The 18,615-nt window shown below is 42.5% G+C and overlaps 2 protein-coding genes across 2 annotated transcripts; one reads left to right on the forward strand and one right to left on the reverse strand.

Annotated features, from left to right (window-relative positions):
* Positions 1 to 2,113: 2,113 nt before the first annotated feature.
* Positions 2,114 to 4,170, forward strand: LOC124666238 (receptor protein-tyrosine kinase CEPR2-like). Its single transcript, XM_047203585.1, has one exon. The coding sequence runs from the start codon at positions 2,117 to 2,119 to the stop codon at positions 4,070 to 4,072; it is 1,956 nt and encodes a 651-aa protein (XP_047059541.1). The 5' UTR covers positions 2,114 to 2,116; the 3' UTR covers positions 4,073 to 4,170.
* A 1,147-nt stretch (positions 4,171 to 5,317) lies between these two features.
* LOC124661130 (amino acid permease 6-like) lies at positions 5,318 to 7,737 on the reverse strand. Its single transcript, XM_047198987.1, has 6 exons — positions 7,608 to 7,737; positions 7,217 to 7,450; positions 7,036 to 7,129; positions 6,564 to 6,915; positions 6,120 to 6,344; positions 5,318 to 5,992 (listed from the first exon to the last, which is right to left on the reverse strand). Exons 1-6 carry the CDS (start codon positions 7,669 to 7,671, stop codon positions 5,564 to 5,566), a joined length of 1,398 nt encoding a protein of 465 aa, XP_047054943.1. The 5' UTR covers positions 7,672 to 7,737; the 3' UTR covers positions 5,318 to 5,563.
* Positions 7,738 to 18,615: the final 10,878 nt, after the last annotated feature.

An 18,615-nucleotide genomic window follows, 5' to 3' on the forward strand; every position in this document is an offset into this window, starting at 1 on the left:
ACGGCCGCCCTGCTCCTTTCGTTTACAGTTTGTTTTGCACGAGGCCGGGCAGCAGTCCGGATCGGAGAGAAGCACCGGCGGTACTCTTGTCGGAATTCTAGTACCGGTGACTCAGCGTCTTTGCGATCCTCCGTCGACGCGGCCGGCACCGGGGCGCGGCACGTCGGCATAGGCACTCCGGCCGGGCCGGAGACCGGCGGGCGACGCGGGCGTCGCTTTCGTCCCAGTGGGCGGCAGCGCCCACCACCACCACCGATGGAGCGGCGCGATATCCATCCACAGGATGGAAGATTCCGGCTAGCTCGCCGGGGCGCTGGACGGGACGGCCCACGTCAAGTTTTTGGTCTCCGTGTCGTCGAAAACCCTGTCCCCATCAGGGCGTGCGTGCGTGCGAATCCCGAGACGCAATGAACCGCCACCACTATATATACGGACGCATCAGACGGCGCCAGGATTCAGAGCATTTCCGCCAGACGCAAACTAGAGCGAGAGGCGCGCGCGCCTCCTGCCTGCGTGGCCGCTTGCCGTCTTCCTCTCTTCTGCTCCACCTCTCTCGCTCCACTACTTAGCTGAGACCTCGCCCGGCGGTTGCTCTCTCTTCTCCTCTGGCCCTCTGCTAGCAGCTATACTTTGCTTAGTCAGAGGCCCAGGAGTTCTGCTGCTTGCCGTCTTCCTCTCTTCTGCTGGTGCGTTTCTCAATTCCCTCCCCTGCCCTGGCTGCCTGTCTATGCACTTACATTTCTCCGTTTGATCGCCGGTTAAGTTTATATACAATAATGTCATCTCACTTGTACTATATGAGAATTACCAGAAATATCGATGTAGGGATTACTACGATTGAGCTTCAGCAATTTTCTAACCTGAACATTCATGCTTGGTGCATATTCATATGCAGTAGTATATCATGAACTGCTATTTGGTTTTCTTGGGTAGTGGGAGCTACTAGCCACACCCACATAACATATTGTTGATTGGGTAGATTATCTATTCTGACCAAAACAATAGAGAAATGTTGCTGGTAGGGACATTAGACAGGGGAATCAGCGTTCCATACGTATGGTTCATGTAACTGACAGTGACGTATTTGTGTTCATCAGTACTGCACAAAACATAGGTTAGCTATGTGCCAAGAGGATGCATGCAGAAAGCGTGGAACTTAATGTAGCAGAACCCATTTGCAGATCATGTAGTCGAGTCTCATCCAGAACCCTGCACCCTTCGATCTTATGTGGTCGGCAGTGATGAGTGATCCCCTGTTTTTGAACTGCATGCGCCAGAACTTGCATTTCACCATCATGTGACGCAATACTAGACAACGGGCCATATCCTACTTTTTTCGTTTTTTGAACGGAGGCCATTGCCATATATGCGAGCTAGGGACAAGGATAATGAGGACATTTGTTCTGCTCCAAGAATTTATGGAATCGTTCCGTGAGCCCACTAGCTGAATGAGTCAAATTCTGACATGAAGTATGAACACATACAAGATCCTATCCTATTTATCCGAGACGCTGGGAAAAGATTTTGGAATATTACAAGTACCAGCTAAAATATCTGCTTAGGTTTCTATATAAGTCTGCGGTGCTTACCAACTTAGAAAGAAACTTGGTCTTCAGAGAGTACATCATCTCTGCTTCTTGCCAAGTAGAATTACTGAAACTCGGAAATGCCAAACGGAAGTACTGAAACCTTCTTATCTTGAGGTACATCAAAACCATCAGCACCACCCATTTCTTTTGGGAAGGACGTATGTGTAGACTAGTAGGATAATTTCATTGTACTAGTCGCAAACTTGTCCTGGTTAGAATGAGAAGGCTGATACTTGTTAGGAGACTGGGCCAGCAAGAACTATCTCTTTTATAGGTTGGTCCCAATGATTACTCAGTAGCAGGCTTCCGTACAATGATTTGTCTTGGAGACTTTTCACACTTCAATTTCCCCGTCAGCTACAATCAAAGATGACGGGGAAATATCTTGGTATTTATATTTTCACATTGACATTCGTTCTGAAATTTAAACATTGTCCACTTTTGTGGAAATATCTTGGTATTTATATTTTCATCATATCCAGTGTGCCCAAACTAATTTTAGGTGCCCTTATTTTCAGGAACGCAGTATGTCGACCTCACAGTTTCAGATATATTTCTGGTGCTTTCTCCTATTTGCCAATATTGGTATATCCACATCCTTACCTCTGGAAAGAGATGCACTCCTCAATGTCAAAAGTCATCTACATGATCCACAAAATTACCTAATCAACTGGGATCAATCTCACTCACACTGTGAATTTTACGGTGTAACGTGTGATAAAATTTCTGGTGAGGTCACTGGAGTATCACTCTCAAATGCCTCACTATCAGGCACAATATCGCCATCATTTTCTATTCTCCGCCAATTAAATACTTTGGACCTCAGTGCAAATTCCATCTCAGGCATTATTCCTGGTACACTGACTAACTGCACAAATTTGCAAGTTCTTAATTTGTCAGTGAACAGTTTGGCAGGCCAATTGCCCAATCTTTCATCATTGCTCAAACTAAAAGTTCTTGATTTATCAACAAATAGTTTTTCTGGTGCCTTCCCTATATGGATCAGCAAACTATCAGGCTTAACTGAACTAGGCCTAGGAGAGAACAATTTCGATGAAGATTATGTTCCTGAAAGCATTGGACTCCTGAAGAATCTGACATGGCTATTTTTGGGGCAATGCAACCTTAGAGGAGAGATACCAGCTTCAGTTTTTGACTTGGACTCACTTGGGACTCTGGACTTCTCACGCAATCAAATGACCGGTGTGTTCCCGAAGGCCATATCCAACTTGCGCAACCTGTGGAAGATTGAGCTCTACCAGAACAACCTGACTGGTGAAATTCCTCCTGAGCTTGCACAGCTGACGTTGTTATCTGAATTTGATGTGTCTCAGAATCAGCTTAGTGGTGTACTGCCCAAGGAAATCGTTAGACTGAAGAAGCTTAAGGTCTTCCATATATACAGGAACAACTTTCATGGTGAGCTCCCTGAAGGACTTGGGGACCTGCAGTTTCTTGAGTCATTTTCAACCTATGAAAATCAGTTCGCAGGAAAGTTCCCTGCCAACCTTGGCCGGTTCTCACCACTCAATGCAATTGACATATCAGAGAACTATTTTTCTGGTGAGTTTCCAAAGTTCATGTGCCAAAACAACAATCTGCAGTTCTTGCTGGCTTTGAGCAACAACTTCTCAGGTGAATTTCCCAGCTCTTACACTTCTTGCAAGACACTGGAGAGGTTTAGAGTAAGTCAAAATCAGTTCAATGGGAGCATTCCTCATGGTATGTGGGGATTGCCTAATGCTGTGATAATTGATGTTGCTGACAATGGATTTGTTGGAGGTATATCTTCTGATATAGGCATTTCAGCCAATCTAAATCAGTTGCTTGTTCAGAACAACAACTTATCTAGTAAACTTCCAATTGAGTTGGGAAATCTCTCTCAGCTGCAGAAGCTAGATGCTTCCAACAACAGATTCTCAGGCCAAATCCCTGCACAGATTGGTAATCTGAAGCAACTTTCATACCTGAATTTGGAGCAAAATGCACTGGAAGAGTCAATACCAGCAGAACTTGGTCTCTGCAACAGCCTAATTGACCTTAATCTTGCAGAGAATTCTTTGTCTGGCAAAATTGCAGACACACTTGGCTCCCTTTTGGTGCTGAATTTACTCAACCTATCTCATAACATGATCTCTGGTGAAATCCCTGGAGGACTGCAGTCGTTGAAGCTAAGTTATGTTGATTACTCTCACAACAATTTGTCTGGACCAATCTCTCCGCAGTTCTTGATGGTAGCTGGAGATGATGCATTTTCTGAAAATTCTGACCTTTGTGTCAACGACACTTCAGAAGGTTGGCGGAAATCTGTCACCAGTTTACCTTCTTGCCAATGGACCGACAACCATCATAACTTCTCACGGAGACGGTTTTTTGCTGTGCTGATCATGGTGTCATCTTTGGCTGTTCTCCTATCTTCATTGGCATGTCTGAGATATGAAAATAACAGGCTTGAGGTTTTCAACAGAAAGCAAGACACCTGAGAGTGGTGATGACAGTGTCTCAAAGTGGGTTGTCGAGTCCTTCCATCCCCCAGAAGGCATTCAATCAGCTGCTCTGCCAGTTCCTAGGGTTACATAGCTCCTTGTAAGTTCTAGACATTGGTCACTTCACTATTTGACTTATGCTTAATGACACGTATTTTATAAGTGTAATAATGTTCTGTCAACGACTTAACAGGTAGTTCGCCTGTCCTGGTAAATAACAGTGCCAAATGAAGATGAACTAATTATTGAATTGGATTACTAAAACATTATAATTTATATAGAGTAGTATTTGTCAATTGATATCAGTTCCATTAATGGATGCAGTTTGCCTTGTGGGTATATAATTTTCTTACACATTTTGGGTATCAGTTAGTATTAAAGTTGATTGATAAACTTGGCGAGTGATGCGTTATGTATTCTTTATGCAGTAACTCCCGGATGCCTTGTGCATATTTATGAAATATTAGATATAGTTGATCATGATGCATATAACTATTAAAAAAGATACAAGATTGAAATATTTGAGTCTTACATCAGCTTATATCTGAAATGCAGGCGACAGAGAAGAGCGATGCTTACAGATGTGTGTTGTATTGCTAGAGTTGTTTACTGGGCGTAATCCCAGACAGACCAGCAGTTTGACATTGAACTGGAGTATTGTGTCCTGGGCTATCATCACATTTTGGTGGAAAAAAATACTTCAGATGTTCTTGTTCCAAAAGTTAGCTACTATGTATCAGAAGACATGATAAAAGATCTCGAACAATGCCATTGTGTGCACTATTCAAGTGCCTTCTGAGCGACCAACGAGAAGTGTGGAAATGCTTATCGACATTGTCACTACTACGGTAATATGGAGGGCAAAGAACAAGAATAATAAGTAGGGGCAGGCAACCTTTTCTTTGTAAGATGCCACCATCAACAAGACAAGGACCTATAACAACACCCTGGAGCAGCCAATTAGGACCTTAGAATGTCTTACTAGTGAGCATGAAGCCAGTAACTAGCAGGCTGTTAATATAATTTGAAGGTGTAGTAGCCTCTCATAGCTTGTCCATATAGGTCATGTGCCATGCAGTTTCTGTATAAACTCAGTCCTGTACCTTGCAGTTTCCGGATTAATGTTATGAGCATCATTATGATATGATGTAATGAACTGCAGTGAAAGGTCATGAAAGTTAGCAGTCTTGACACTCTGAATGAGCTCACATTTTTAGCCAAAGAGGAACATGTCATTGTATCATTCTGACAGAATTGTGCTGATCATTCAATAACATTCTTTTCTGTTTCATGTTAGTCATTCTTCTGAGTTTATTTAGAGAGGAAACAGAAATAGCCCAATGGGTCATTATAGCCGTCTGCTAATCTGTGAACTCTCTTTGCGGAACTGATCAGCTCCCAGTGCGTGGACATCAGAGAAAAATGATACAGTACATAGATTCAGCCTACAGATTCAACCACTATTCTACAAGACTAGTACATCGCCCTCTAGCTGACAGTCTTGAAAGGAGTAGAGGCCTTCAGGCTATCCACAATGTCAGTCACAGAGCCTATACCCACTGCCACTGAGATCATCAGGCAGGTCATGCTCAAACCTTGCAGGAGATACCACTTCACCCCCTTGGTGATCTTCCCCTGGGCAATGTGCATGCTGACGGGGAAGTACACGGTCAGCGGCCAGAAGCTGAAAGCACCGAGGAGCCCCAGCACTGCGTTGAAGAACGGTATCATCATCGCCACCACAGTTGTTGCCACAACTATGACGGTCCGTAATACAAGCTTGTAAGGCGCGACTGTCACCGAGCCTCGTTGCATGAGCGGGATGCTGACGGTGTATGCGCTGCTGATGAACTTGGTGTCTGGCCACCTGGAGACAATCCACCTCTCCGCTGTAGCAAATATGGGTTGTGCATAAACCTGCATCGAGGAAAGCATTCAGCTTAAGCTACTAGACAGTAGGGCTGCAAGGTTAACTTCATGCAGCTCAGCTCGTCAGGTTTATGGTTAATTTGTAATTCTGAAATTCTAACTGATATGCACTGACCTGGTATGCCCCAATGAGGTGGAGGATGAGGCACATGTTGGCAATGTCAACGAGCCAGAAGGGCCCTAATCCGGAGGCCGTCAGGATGTTGCCGGGAGCATCTGAACCAAATGCGGCATATCCAGCGCAGCCAACAGAGATATAGAATACGGTGGTGGCTCCAATTCCATACATTGCTGCCTTCTTCATGGTCTTGTGCTCAGATGGTGGTGACTTCAGTGTATCCTGCCACCAAAACAAGTAAGGACAAGTAATGATAAGTTAGTGACAAAAGCATCGCCACTTGGAGTAATGTTCTGAAACGGGAAACAAAGATCCTTTCTGAAGTTCTGTGTCATTACTGAAATTAGAGCGTCAGAATCATCATCATAAGATGAAACATTAGAGTTGTGAACAAACATATCATTACTGAAATTAGAGCATCTGAACCATCATCATGCTTACCTGGATCTCAATTAGCACTTCTGCAAACGTGTAGGCAAAGGCAATGTTCCCCAGGGCAAGGAGCACGTCCCACATCTTCTTGCTGGACGAGGCCGCAGCAGCGCCCTGAATCCTGCCACTGGGGTGGCCACCGTGAGACACCCACTCCGCTACCGATAGCGCAAGCGCGATGAAGGAGTAGGCGAAGGACATGACCGCGGCCACAACCGAGAGCCACGTGATGTGCTCCAGGCCGGGGAACTGGGACAGCACCACCTGGACTATGGTGAACGCCAGCATGAGCACGGTGCCCGGCGTGTCGCAGCGCGCGCCCTGGCCGTTCTGGTGGACGCAATCCGACCTCCTGATCGCACTTCAGGAAACAGAGCGCAGAAAAGGAAAACAGGATTCAGTATATCCCTGAATGAACTTATGGCAGAACTTGATTCACGAGGAACGGAAGCGGAACTGAATTTTGTGGGTTGGTACTCACACCATGCTGATGGTTGCGGTGATGGTGTAGCCGACCATGGTGCCCCAGAGGTTCACGTACTGGGCGATTCCGCACATGAACACCTCTCTAGGACCTGAGAAAATTTTTGGGCATTGCCGTTGAGTTAATTAACCGAACAGGGGGAGATGAGGTGGTCGCGAGCAGGGCGGGGGGCACGTACTGAGGTAGGATCGGACGGCGTCCATGTAGGTACGGTTCCTGGTGCCGGTGACGGGGTGGGGCGCGCGGTAGGCGTTGGCGAGCAGGGTGGAGGTGTAGAAGGTGACGCACGCGAAGCCCGCCAGGGCGAGCGGCCCCGCCACCCAGCCCAGCTGCGCCACGCTCCACGCCAGCGCCAGCACGCCGGAGCCGATCACCGCCGTCACAATGTGCGCCGTCGCCGTCCATACCGTACCTGAAACAGGGCAAACGAAAACCGCCACCGGCGCCGCCGCCAATCGATTAATCCATCAAACCCCAGCAATCACACACGCCAACGCCATGACCAAAGCCCCTGAACAAATCCCGTGGAAATCGGGCCAAAATAAAAAGCAGACGGAGCGGCGGCGCACCTGTGCGCTCGTGCTCGCAGGTCTCGACGTCTTCTGCTGCGGCGGCGGCGGCGTGCTTGTCCATCTTCCTGGTCGGGAGTTCCGTGCCGTGAGGGTGTGGGAGACGGGTGCGGCAATGAACCTCCGCTCCAGGATGGGGGTTTGGTAGGTTGGTATTTATAGGACTTGGGAGCGTGGGCAGGGTGGTGATACGGCCGCCAATGTGGCCTCTAGAACACCAGGGTTCCTGATCGGCACTGTCGGACTCCATTGCCCAGATTCCGTATCCAATGCTTCGAGTTGACACATCAATGCGCTAAACAATAAATACAGTAGGGTTGATTGCAAACATTTGAAAACCTACAAGCAGGAAAAATACAGGATTGAGGGCACGAAAATGGTGAATGGAACCTGGGTGCGCGCGCACCCATTTACGAAAAGTTCAAAAAAATGCTATTTAAAAGTTTCCAAAAAATGTGAAGTAAATTTTTGCATGTAGATATTATGTTGATACTTACTCATGTGTGTTTTCACGAAAAAATACCATTGTGTATGACCTACACAAAAATGACAAAATGCAAATTCCTATTCCTGTGAATAGTACAAATTCCTGTTCACTATTCTTATTTGGATATTTTGTCATTTTTATACAAGCCACACACAATGATATTTTTTCGTGAAAACTCACACGAGTAAGTATCAACATAATATGTACATGCAAAATTTTACTTCACATTTTTTTGAAAATTTTAAATAGCATTTTTTTTGAACTTTTCGTAAATGGGTGCGCGCGTACCCAGGTTCCATTCCTCCGGGTCGATTGAGGGCATCCTTGATTAGCATAATAATTATAAAAATGAAGAAATAGGAAAAACGTATGATTGCCAATGTACTAAAGTTTGTTTAATTTCATCTCATGAAATCCAAAGGATTCTGAAAAGAGGTTTAGGCATATATTTGATTTTCTATAAAATCTAGTGCAAATGATTTTTTAAACGCAAAATAGAGTGCAAAGGATTCTTAAGGCAAAAAAAAAGTCCCATGGGATAAATCCTACAACTCAAACAACCACCATAGAAAAATTCATAAGGATTTAAATCCTCCACGATTCATATTCAAATCTTTAAAATCAAAGAGGCCCTGAGATGTCAATGTGTTTCATACATGATTTTAAATCACATGAATTCATCAATATAAGCCTTTGGGTGGTTCAGCGTAAACACTTAAAATTATTAAACGATTGAAAGGAGAGAGAGTAGAGAGTTAGGGTAAAAGCTTCTTAAAGAAAAATTAAATTGAGGTATGAACTCATATTCCCTTCGAATGTGGGCCGTATGAATAGATTCCGTGAGGATTTGGTTACCAAATCTAAAAGATTTCCGTAGTAAAAACATCATAAAATTCAAAATACTCTAAAAATTAATGTGAAAATGTTATTACAATCAATCCAAAGAAGCCTTCAATCAAAAAATATACCCAATGATGTTTACTACTCCCTCCGACCCATCATACGTGTTTTTGAACTAAAGCCCCGACACTTATTATGGATCGGAGAGAGTAATATATTTTGGCTACTGGTTTAAGAAAAGAGAGTAGGATCCACTTTTACTCCCTAATTGTAATTGTACATAGTGTGGCTTAACAAATTTTGGATGAATATCCTCATTTACCCGAGTTAACAAGCTCACTTCATGCTTGAACCCATTTAAACTAACCTCTTTTCAACTAGAGGACTCGTGTTAGCATAATGTTGCAGGTGACAAGGATGACACATCACAAAATATAAAGTAATATAGAAATTAAGTGGAATATTGAAAATCATCATATCAAACTTAAAACCTATTTGGTTCGCAAGTTTGTAAAGAAACAAATAAGGAAAAAGTAAGATCAAATTCCATGCAACAATGAATCCAACTCTTCTAAAGGATTACATGCATGGTATAGGAATTGAAATCACACACAACTGAAAAACAAAGTTGTTTAGGTGCACCACACAAACTTCTCCGCAAGGTTACATACATGCTATAAATTTCATGAAAAAAGAAAACATTTTATAAAGCCGAGCCTAATGGATTTTTCATTTGGTATGACATGCAAATTAAATAGGCCATCGGAAAAAAAATACTATGGTTAGAAACCCTAAAAAAATAAAAAAGACATATACAATTTCTTTTAAAGATATAATACACCAAAAAACCAATAAAAATGTTTGACCAAAAGAGGCCTTAGATCCACATTGTATGATACTTTTTATGAAGAAAATGTAAATTTGATGTATGAGATATTTTGTAATACTTGTATGATCACAAATTTAAAATATAAATGCAATGAAAATCATGATTATTATTGAATCAAAATTAAATTTTAATATAAGTTCCCCTTGATAAAATCCCTAAATATTCACTGTAATTTAAAGTGTAAAGCTTGTTAATGAAAAATAGTTTTTAAAATTCAACTTTTAAAGTGGAGATAAATTTAAGACAACTTAATAAACTGCATTTGGAATTTTATCCAATATTTTCTCTTCCATATATAATATCAATTGAATCTTTACATTTACAAAAAATGAAGGAGAATCATTTAACCAAGTGAAATTTGATTTCTAGACAATTTTGAACTTACATTTGATCCATTTTAGAAAGAACTTTCTAGTTTTACTAAGGATAAAGAGTCTTACTCGAAGTAAATTAAATTTATAAGGATTTTCTTAACTCTTTAAGATAAGTTCACATCTCAATACAAGATAAATTTAATAAGAATAAAATTTATACTAGACGTACATGTTCATATTTTTTACGAGTAATTTTCTCAAATTGGACTTAGCTTGAGTGATATGATTTTCTCAAGAGTTTTATGAGTGCTACCAAAACATTTTGTGTTGTAGCATCCTCGTGACCTACATTTCAACTACCACGTGATACTTCGGTGTGATATAATTTTTCATAATGTGTCTACGATGTTAAATTGGGAACAAAAAAATTACCACACGAAAAAGAGTCAACAATTATAACAAATAGAATAAATTTTCCAGTATTCGTTCAAATTTGTGTGAAATATGTAGAAAATCTAATAATTATGCTCCTCCTTTAGTTCATAGAGGGATTAACCGACCTGGGGACATCAGTGCTGCTCTTTCATTGCCATACCTCTAAAGGGAAGGAAGGAGCTAGATAGATAGAGAGAGATTGAGATGGATGGAGGGAGGGGGGGAGAGAAGATAATAGTCTTGAAGTATATTGGTAAAATGGCAAGATAGTGTATATTTGATTAGAAGGTTCTAAAATTATTTTTTGGGTATACTTCACGGAGAAACATCCATATGTACATATTTTTAGGTTTTTATATTTTAGATACTTCACACAATAAGCATTAGATGTTGGAAGTGCGTCAAAAATATCACTTTGTATGTTTATAAACAAGAACGTCATCCATAACCATCTAACCAACAAGATGAAGAACTACAAAGTATGAGAGTACATGAATGGCCATCACAATGACTTTTTATAACGTGAACTTTTGGCTCTCAGGGCACACAGCCCTCATATCTGAACCGCCCCGAGCCCTTTATGATATGTAAACAAAGTAGCATTTAAAAGCATTAAACCATTTCGTAAAGAAAAATGAATTATACGCGAGGAATACACTGCAATTTAAGGGGACAATAAATTCTAGAACATTTAGTAGCATTTAAAATCATTATGATCCTTGACTTTCTACCGCATGGCATTTAATTGTCATTTAAACTCTGGAGTAGATAAGAGAGCGAGATGTAATAAATCATTTTTTTAATGTAGTAATAAATCATTTTTAACCGGCTGAGAAAATTACTCCGTGAAAGCAAATATTAGATAATAATGTATAATATTTGAAAAACTTACCCACTATTTTGAATGATTAGATATTTTGTAAAATTTGTACCACCAGACTGATAACTACTTTGAATGGCATTTATTACAAGACATACTTAAATATGAAATAAGAAAAATATTTTAGTTGTACAATGCCAAATATTTTTATTGGTGGTTCCTTACAATAATTATAATTTCCAAGCACATAAATTCAAAGTGTTTGCCCACAGCCTTGTCACTCACATTCTTGGTGGAATAAAATTTGCTTTTATTTCATGTTAGAAATCCGTACCTACCATAGAATGTAAACTATTCTCAAAATTTAGTAATCAAACTAAAAAATAAAGTTGTCAATGTGATGTACTTCAGAATTGAGGTAATGAACATCTGTGGCTCACGCTGCATTTAAATCTACAATCTACTACTTTTGACTCATGGACCATTAATTAACTCTGCTACATTTAATAATTACCATCACCATGCCTACCCTACATGTAAAGTTTGCGATATGATTATAGACTTGATTACCTAGAGAGTGGATTTGGTGATCAGGGGATACGTGAGCACCCTCTAGATACCGTTGGATTTGCTTTTAGATTCCCTCTCCGCGAGTAGATGCTCATGATGATCAAACGGCCGTGAAATCTACTTTTCTCCCTCCATGCCTCTGAGCTGCATATGCATTCACTGTGCAGCCATGGTAGACAGCGCTCCAAAAATGCCAACGATGACCAGTCAATCAGCGCTCGCAGAGGAGCGGGTTAAAATTGATTTTGGACAGCCTCTTGCCCTCCTCTGGCTAATTTGTGCCCATGGAGAACTCAATCCCGTCCCCGCGAAATCTCCGTCCCGCGCATGGACGGAGGCGGATGGGATGGCCGCGACGATGGGCGGCAGGCGCTGCAGGAGCGCATCCCGGAGGAGCGTGGCGGCGTGGAGGAAGGGAGGGTGCCCCGGAGGCGCAGGTGGCGAGGGGAGCCCCGGCGTCGGTGCGGCATGCCGCCTCGAGGAGCTCGTCCACCGGGGCCGCGGCGGTGGGCGACAGGCGCTACAAGAGCGCATCCCGGAGGAGCGCGGCAGCGTGGAGGAGGGGAGAGTGCCCCGGAGGTGCAGGTGGCGAGGGGAGTCCCCGGCGTCGGCGCGGCGCGCCGCCTCGAGGAGCTCGTCCGTCGTGGCCGCAAGCTTTAGAGCTCCTTCTCCGTACAAAGACGAACAACGACGCGTGGTGGAGGGAGCTCCTTCTCTGTTCTGCTTATGGTTTCCCCAAATCAGATGTAGGAGGAGGCCAAAATCAGATGGGTGAGCAGGCCAAATCGGAGGAGGCCAAAATCAGATGTGTCGGGAAAATCCGTCGAGGTGCCGCAACTAGTCGTCCTTGCGCCCGAGCAACGCCGCCCCCATGGCACCGCCGCCTCAGGACCTGGCCTCGTTGGTGGTGGTTGCGCGATGCCGGAATCACGCCCCAATAAGCCCACCATCTTCTTCGCCGAGGCCACGGCGGACGTCCGGCCACCACACCGCACCCCACCTCTGTTGGAGAGAGAAACAGAACTCTGCCAAAAGAGTTCTGAAGATAACAGACAAAAGAACAAGATGTTGAATACTGCCTATTTTTCTATTCTCTCTCCCAGGAATCGGTCACATGCATTTTGAACAGAAAAAGTGAAAAACGTTTTGGAGAGTGCTAACGGATTACTGGATGCCGTTAGACACGTGTTGAGTAGCCAGGGGTGCTCACGTATCCCCTGATCACCGGGCTTTATCCGTGATAGCTGATATTATACCTGGAGCATGTACTAGTAATGAACTGCGAGATGTAAAAAAGGACGGTGGGATACAAGGGAGGGGAGGACCTATGTGCTCCAGTGCAATTCTCTACTAAAGGGTGTATGACTTGTATCAAAGATTGTAGCTTGAATTTTTTTCCATGTGTAAATCTTGTCTCACATGTGAACCAAATACTTCCAATTTTTAATGCTTGATTAGTGGTTACATACGAGCCATCCACCTAAAGTCATAATCATGCTTTAACCTTAGGGCCTTGTTCTCTCATAATAAGAGCAAAAAAACTTTAGATAGGAAGTTGGGAATGGATCAAAACTGAAAGGCACAAGAGAATGATAAGAGTTACTTATGAATTTTACCGAATAGAAGAATCTAATTCAAAGCGAAATAAATTTATCAAGATATTTTAAAACTTTAGGACAAGTTTGCATTTAAATTTTAGTTAACTTAATGAAAGTAAAATTTACATTTTGAGTTCTCATATTTTTTGGATCATTCTCCCAATTTGGAGTTTGCACTAGTGATCCGATTTTATCAAGAATTTAGGACCGTTACCATAATATATTGTGATGTAAATTCTACATGGACTCAGATTCAATGACAACATGGGCCCGCATCATGGTGATTTTTAATATATGAGTGTACATTGCTTAGGGGGTAAAATATGAAATGGACTTCTTAGCTTGTGAAATGTTTTCTCTACCCCCGCACACGCACGCACGCGCGCGCACACACACACACACACCACTGAATTATTTTGATTTATTTACGAATTACAATGACAAAACCACCACAAATGGTAGGTTGAAGGCAAACTATCACCATAACAATACTTCAGAATTCAGATCCATTAATGTAGTTATCCCAAAGTAATATTAAATATAACCGATTTGTTACTATTGCTACTCAACTAATAGTCAATCATTTCTGCAAGTACATTAGCAATTACAAAAGTTTGTTCAAATTTGTGTGAAAGTATTAGCCAATGGAGTTATCAACTCTCGGATTTCCTCCTATCAAGGGTTTAACCATCCAAGGAGCATCAAAGCCACCGTATTCATGTCATGCCTCTAAAGGAGGGAGAGAGAGAGAGAGAGAACAATATATAGATATAGAGAGAGCTAAATAAGTGTATTTTATTTTAGGGAAGCTGCTGAACTATATTAGTTATGTGCTCCCTCTAGAGTTCCCCTTCTTTACCAAATTATGAGGTGGGTGTTCTTACTTTGTTGTGTTTTCTATGGCACAATAACGACTCCGATGCTGGGGTTGCGGTTCACAAGTATTAGTTGGAGAGGAGAAGGTTGGTAGGTCTGTCATTGCCAAATTTTCCGGCGTACGTGAGCTCGATATTAGAGGTTTTGGCTATGGAAGCGACATACATGTTGGAAGAGGAACTAAGCACGCATCATCAATCCACAAGTTGCGAGAAAAAGAGAAGGGCGACATAAAGCAACTTGATCAGGATCTAACGATATAAAAAGTTCGATTGAGATAATAGTAATACTTAAGATGTTTTCTTTCTGTGGGGTGGTTTAACCAACCAAAGAAGGTCAATGCCACCGTCTTCCTTGACATTCCATTGAAGGGGTTGGGGGAGGAGAGTTAGTTAAGCTTATTTTAGGGAAGTTGTTGAGCTATATTAGTTTTGTGCTCCCTCTTGATTTTGCTTACTTTACCAGATTATGAGGTTGACCTTCTAGTTTGTTGTGTTCACTGCCTTTTGCAATTCTCATGACACAATAACATCTCCGATGATAGGATTCTACGGTTCACAAGTATTAGTTGGAGAGGGGAAGGTTCTAGGTGAGTCATTGCCTTTATTTCAATAAGTTAACTCTTGAAGGATTTGGCTGAGGTAGCAACATACTGGCTGTAAGAGGAAAGAAGCAGACATCGCCAACCCACAAGAGGCAGGAAAAAGAGTAGGGCAACATAAAGTTGCTTGATCCGGACGTAACGGTATAAAAAGACCGGTTGAGATAATAGGGTTGATGTCGAGAAAACTACATGCAACGGTAATAATGAAGATGCTTTCTTTTTTGAGGGGATAATTGAAAATGCTTTTGTGGAGCTATAGAATGCTTTCTATCCATATGAGTTTGCTGACTGGGTTTCACTATATCACGATAAGGAACAAACCAGTAAAGACATAGATGCACCCATGCACAGATTGAGGCATTGAGCCAGTAACATGTCTTTCATTGACAAAAAAACATAGATGCGCAACATAGCAGCACACAACAACAAAATTGCACGGCCTACGGTTTTGCAGCTGTGCCATCGTCATTCAGTTAGAGACGTACGTGAACAGAGTAGACGGGGCCGATCGTGGAGGCCGATGCGGAGCGCAACCTCGACGCTTTTGTTCCCTTTGTTCCGCCACCTCTCAATCCGAAACTGACTCTACATCACGCCGCTGCCCCCACACGTATACGCGCAGTCTGCCTACGTGAGACACACATCGTCTCAGCAGTTACACAGCAAAGCAAGAGAATTGTCAAGTGATCGAGGAGACTAAACGCTTACGATACCAGATCGATCACGGGCAATCCAGCCTGCGCCCTGCGTGCCTGGCCGAGTGGCGACACCGGTTGTTGGCGATGTGGTTTTCACTGGAAAAATAAAGCTTTGTCCGGCTGCTGCTCGCCACATTTCACAACCCTTTTCCTCTTCCCTTTCCTCTCGCACTAGGCACAGTGGCACACATGGCGGCACGGGAGTCCGGTGCTCCATCAGCGACCTTGTGGCCTGGATGGTGGCTAATCAATTCATCATGGCCCTTGTTTCTATTTCTATTGCATTGGTGCGCTCGTGAGCCTTTTAGGGGGATTGCGATTGTGAACGTATGATATAAACGATATCCTGATCGGCTCGCTGCATGATCATGGCTTGGTTGATGGGAACAGGATTGGGACGAAGGAAAATAATCGTGCGCGTCCCCATCGATCGATCGCCCGGTAAACTAATAACAATTGGTGTTTGCCATATCCTGATCCCTCCAAAGCAGATCTGATCGTTGATTAAAGGCAGAGAAAATGCAGTATGTGGTCGTAGTTGTGGCAGTGCTAACCTTTCTGTTGAAGGTGTGCTGTCTCTGGCTTAGCTTGCATTGCATGCATCGCAATGCTCTCCCTGTCTTACCCAGCACAGTACTGATCGCGTACTCAACTCCAGTGCATGTCATTTTGACGCACGAGTCTGTCGTCAGATGTCAAAAAGCTCTGCTGGTGTTCGTTTTCAGCGGCGCGTTGTTAGTTGCGTACTCTGCAACTTCCGGGAATTCTGCCCGGCCGGCCGGATGGTCGATTATCACCAACGCCAACCACCAGCACCTTCAAGGTGAACATTTCTCTTCACAATTCCGCATATAGACGGCTCAATTCTTCTCGATTGCCCCAAGGTCTGCTTTTCACGTCAACACAAATTCTAACAACCAACCTTGCACGGTTTTACGTGTGTCCAACAAAATACATCGCATCTAGACTCATTCTGGCAGCATCATAGATTTGCATGCATCCAACCCATGGGCTAGTGCCTCTCGAGTAAGCGCATTACATGGACACATGGACAGTGATGAGCCATGCTGCTCGATCATAGCTAGTGTGCCAAGAACAAAAGGATGCTCTCCTATGTTGCTGCTTTTTTGGTTTGGCAAACCATTAATTGGCCTGCCTAACCACTTTTCTCCCAAAGAAGAGAGCTTTAGCCGCCCAAAGCTTCCGACCAAACGCTATGGCCACAGTACTCAAAATCTTTTATATTTTCTGTTACAAAGGATCACATATACTACAGGTAGGTGTACTGTAGTGTAGAGCTTTACTATATAGTATGGCAGATATTAGCATCAGTAGTTACAAATGTAGTAATCAACTTTGGAAAATTGGGATGTAAAGAGGGACTTTGAAAGATACAGTTGCTGCGCATTTCGCTGAACAGATATCACTCGAATATTAGCTTTCCAAAAGGTATTTACAGCAAAGATGTTTGCACTTTTAATTAAGACAAGTTTGAAGAACTCATCCTCCTTTGTTTTTGTGGTTATGCATTATTAAGGCAGAGAAGAAAATGCAATAAGGCAGAGAAAATATACACTGAGTTGAGTCATAACTTTCTCGCCGGATGCTTTGTTTTTAGTTCAACAAACCTATGGGAATCCTACTCAGGAGGGAGCAGTCTGGTCTAACAGAAACTTACTTGAATACTAAAAGTAATGATTGAGTTGATATCGTAAATAAGTTCAATATTTCTCTCGATGTCCAAAGAATTATCAATGGCTCACTTAAATACCTCGGCAATGTAATCACAATAAATTTCCCGAGCCAAACTATCTAATCTTCATCCTCAAACATTGGCTGTTTATATTGTGGGTGGTGACCTTATTCCAAAACGAGAGATGCAGATGAGATGTGTGTTCATTTTGGAAACATCCGGAGAGAAATGGTGCGAAATCAATTTTGTAGGCTGCTAATACAACACAAGATCTTTAGAACTCTTCTATCAAACAAATATGGAACAAGTATGGATCTTCGCACCCTGTTTGTAGATTGATTGTTCAATGCAACTGATCAATTTTCTACCAGATATCATGCTTCACACCGTTTCAATTAGTTTTCTTATAAAAATCATAGTTTCACTAAGTTATGTTATAATATTTCTATATTATATGTATAGTTGTTGTTTACTAATTTCATTTCAAATTTGTTGTACGGTCTTGTTGCAAACTATCATATGTCATTTTTTTGTTAACCCGATACCAAACTTGATATGATGGTTATTCTTGTCGATTCCATGTTTCCAGCTGACTAGCTTACCCACACCAAAAACAACTTAACATTGACAAGGATGATTTTGTATGTTGAATGCTAAGGATAATGACAAACCATAACACAGAGCCACATTTCAGAAGTTTTCTTAACCAGTTTTAAAACTAGACACTTAGTATCATTTTCTTTGTATTCGAGACTTCTTGTGCATGGGACTGGCTTTGCAAAGGTACTTAGGAGACGGTTCCCTTTGTACCTATGTTTACTCGATACTATATCTGTAAACATTAGTTTGCAAGTAGTATATAAATAGCTGCACATTTAATCAGCGTGTGGTAAGCTCTGGTAAGTTCCCGAATCTGGGGACAACAAGAAAAATAGCTAGGGCTGGACTGGGCTCAATTGGTTGGGCCATTTCAAAATATTGAGTCCAAACGATGATGACCACAGAATGGCTAACAGAAAAATAGCTAGGGCTACACTCGGCTCAATTCGTTGGGCCATTTCAAAATTTTGAGCCCAAACGATGATGACCAGAGAATGGCTAACAGAAAATAGTCAGGGGTAGACTGGGCTCAATTGGTTGGGCCATTCCAATATATTGAGACGAAACAAAGATGACCACGGAAT

This window comes from Lolium rigidum, chromosome 6 (assembly GCF_022539505.1).
Source record: "Lolium rigidum isolate FL_2022 chromosome 6, APGP_CSIRO_Lrig_0.1, whole genome shotgun sequence".
In the NCBI taxonomy this organism is placed as follows: Eukaryota; Viridiplantae; Streptophyta; class Magnoliopsida; order Poales; family Poaceae; genus Lolium; species Lolium rigidum.

Excerpts from the sequence above, each read along its gene's own strand:
- LOC124666238 (XM_047203585.1), top strand. The coding sequence starts at position 2,117 with ATGTCGACCTCACAGTTTCAGATATATTTCTGGTGCTTTCTCCTATTT.
- LOC124661130 (XM_047198987.1), bottom strand. The coding sequence starts at position 7,671 with ATGGACAAGCACGCCGCCGCCGCCGCAGCAGAAGACGTCGAGACCTGC. Across the intron at positions 7,451-7,607 it reads CTGCGAGCACGAGCGCACAG|GTACGGTATGGACGGCGACG; the intron begins GTGCGCCGCCGC and ends GCCCTGTTTCAG. Across the intron at positions 6,916-7,035 it reads ACCGCAACCATCAGCATGGT|TGCGATCAGGAGGTCGGATT; the intron begins GTGAGTACCAAC and ends TGTTTCCTGAAG.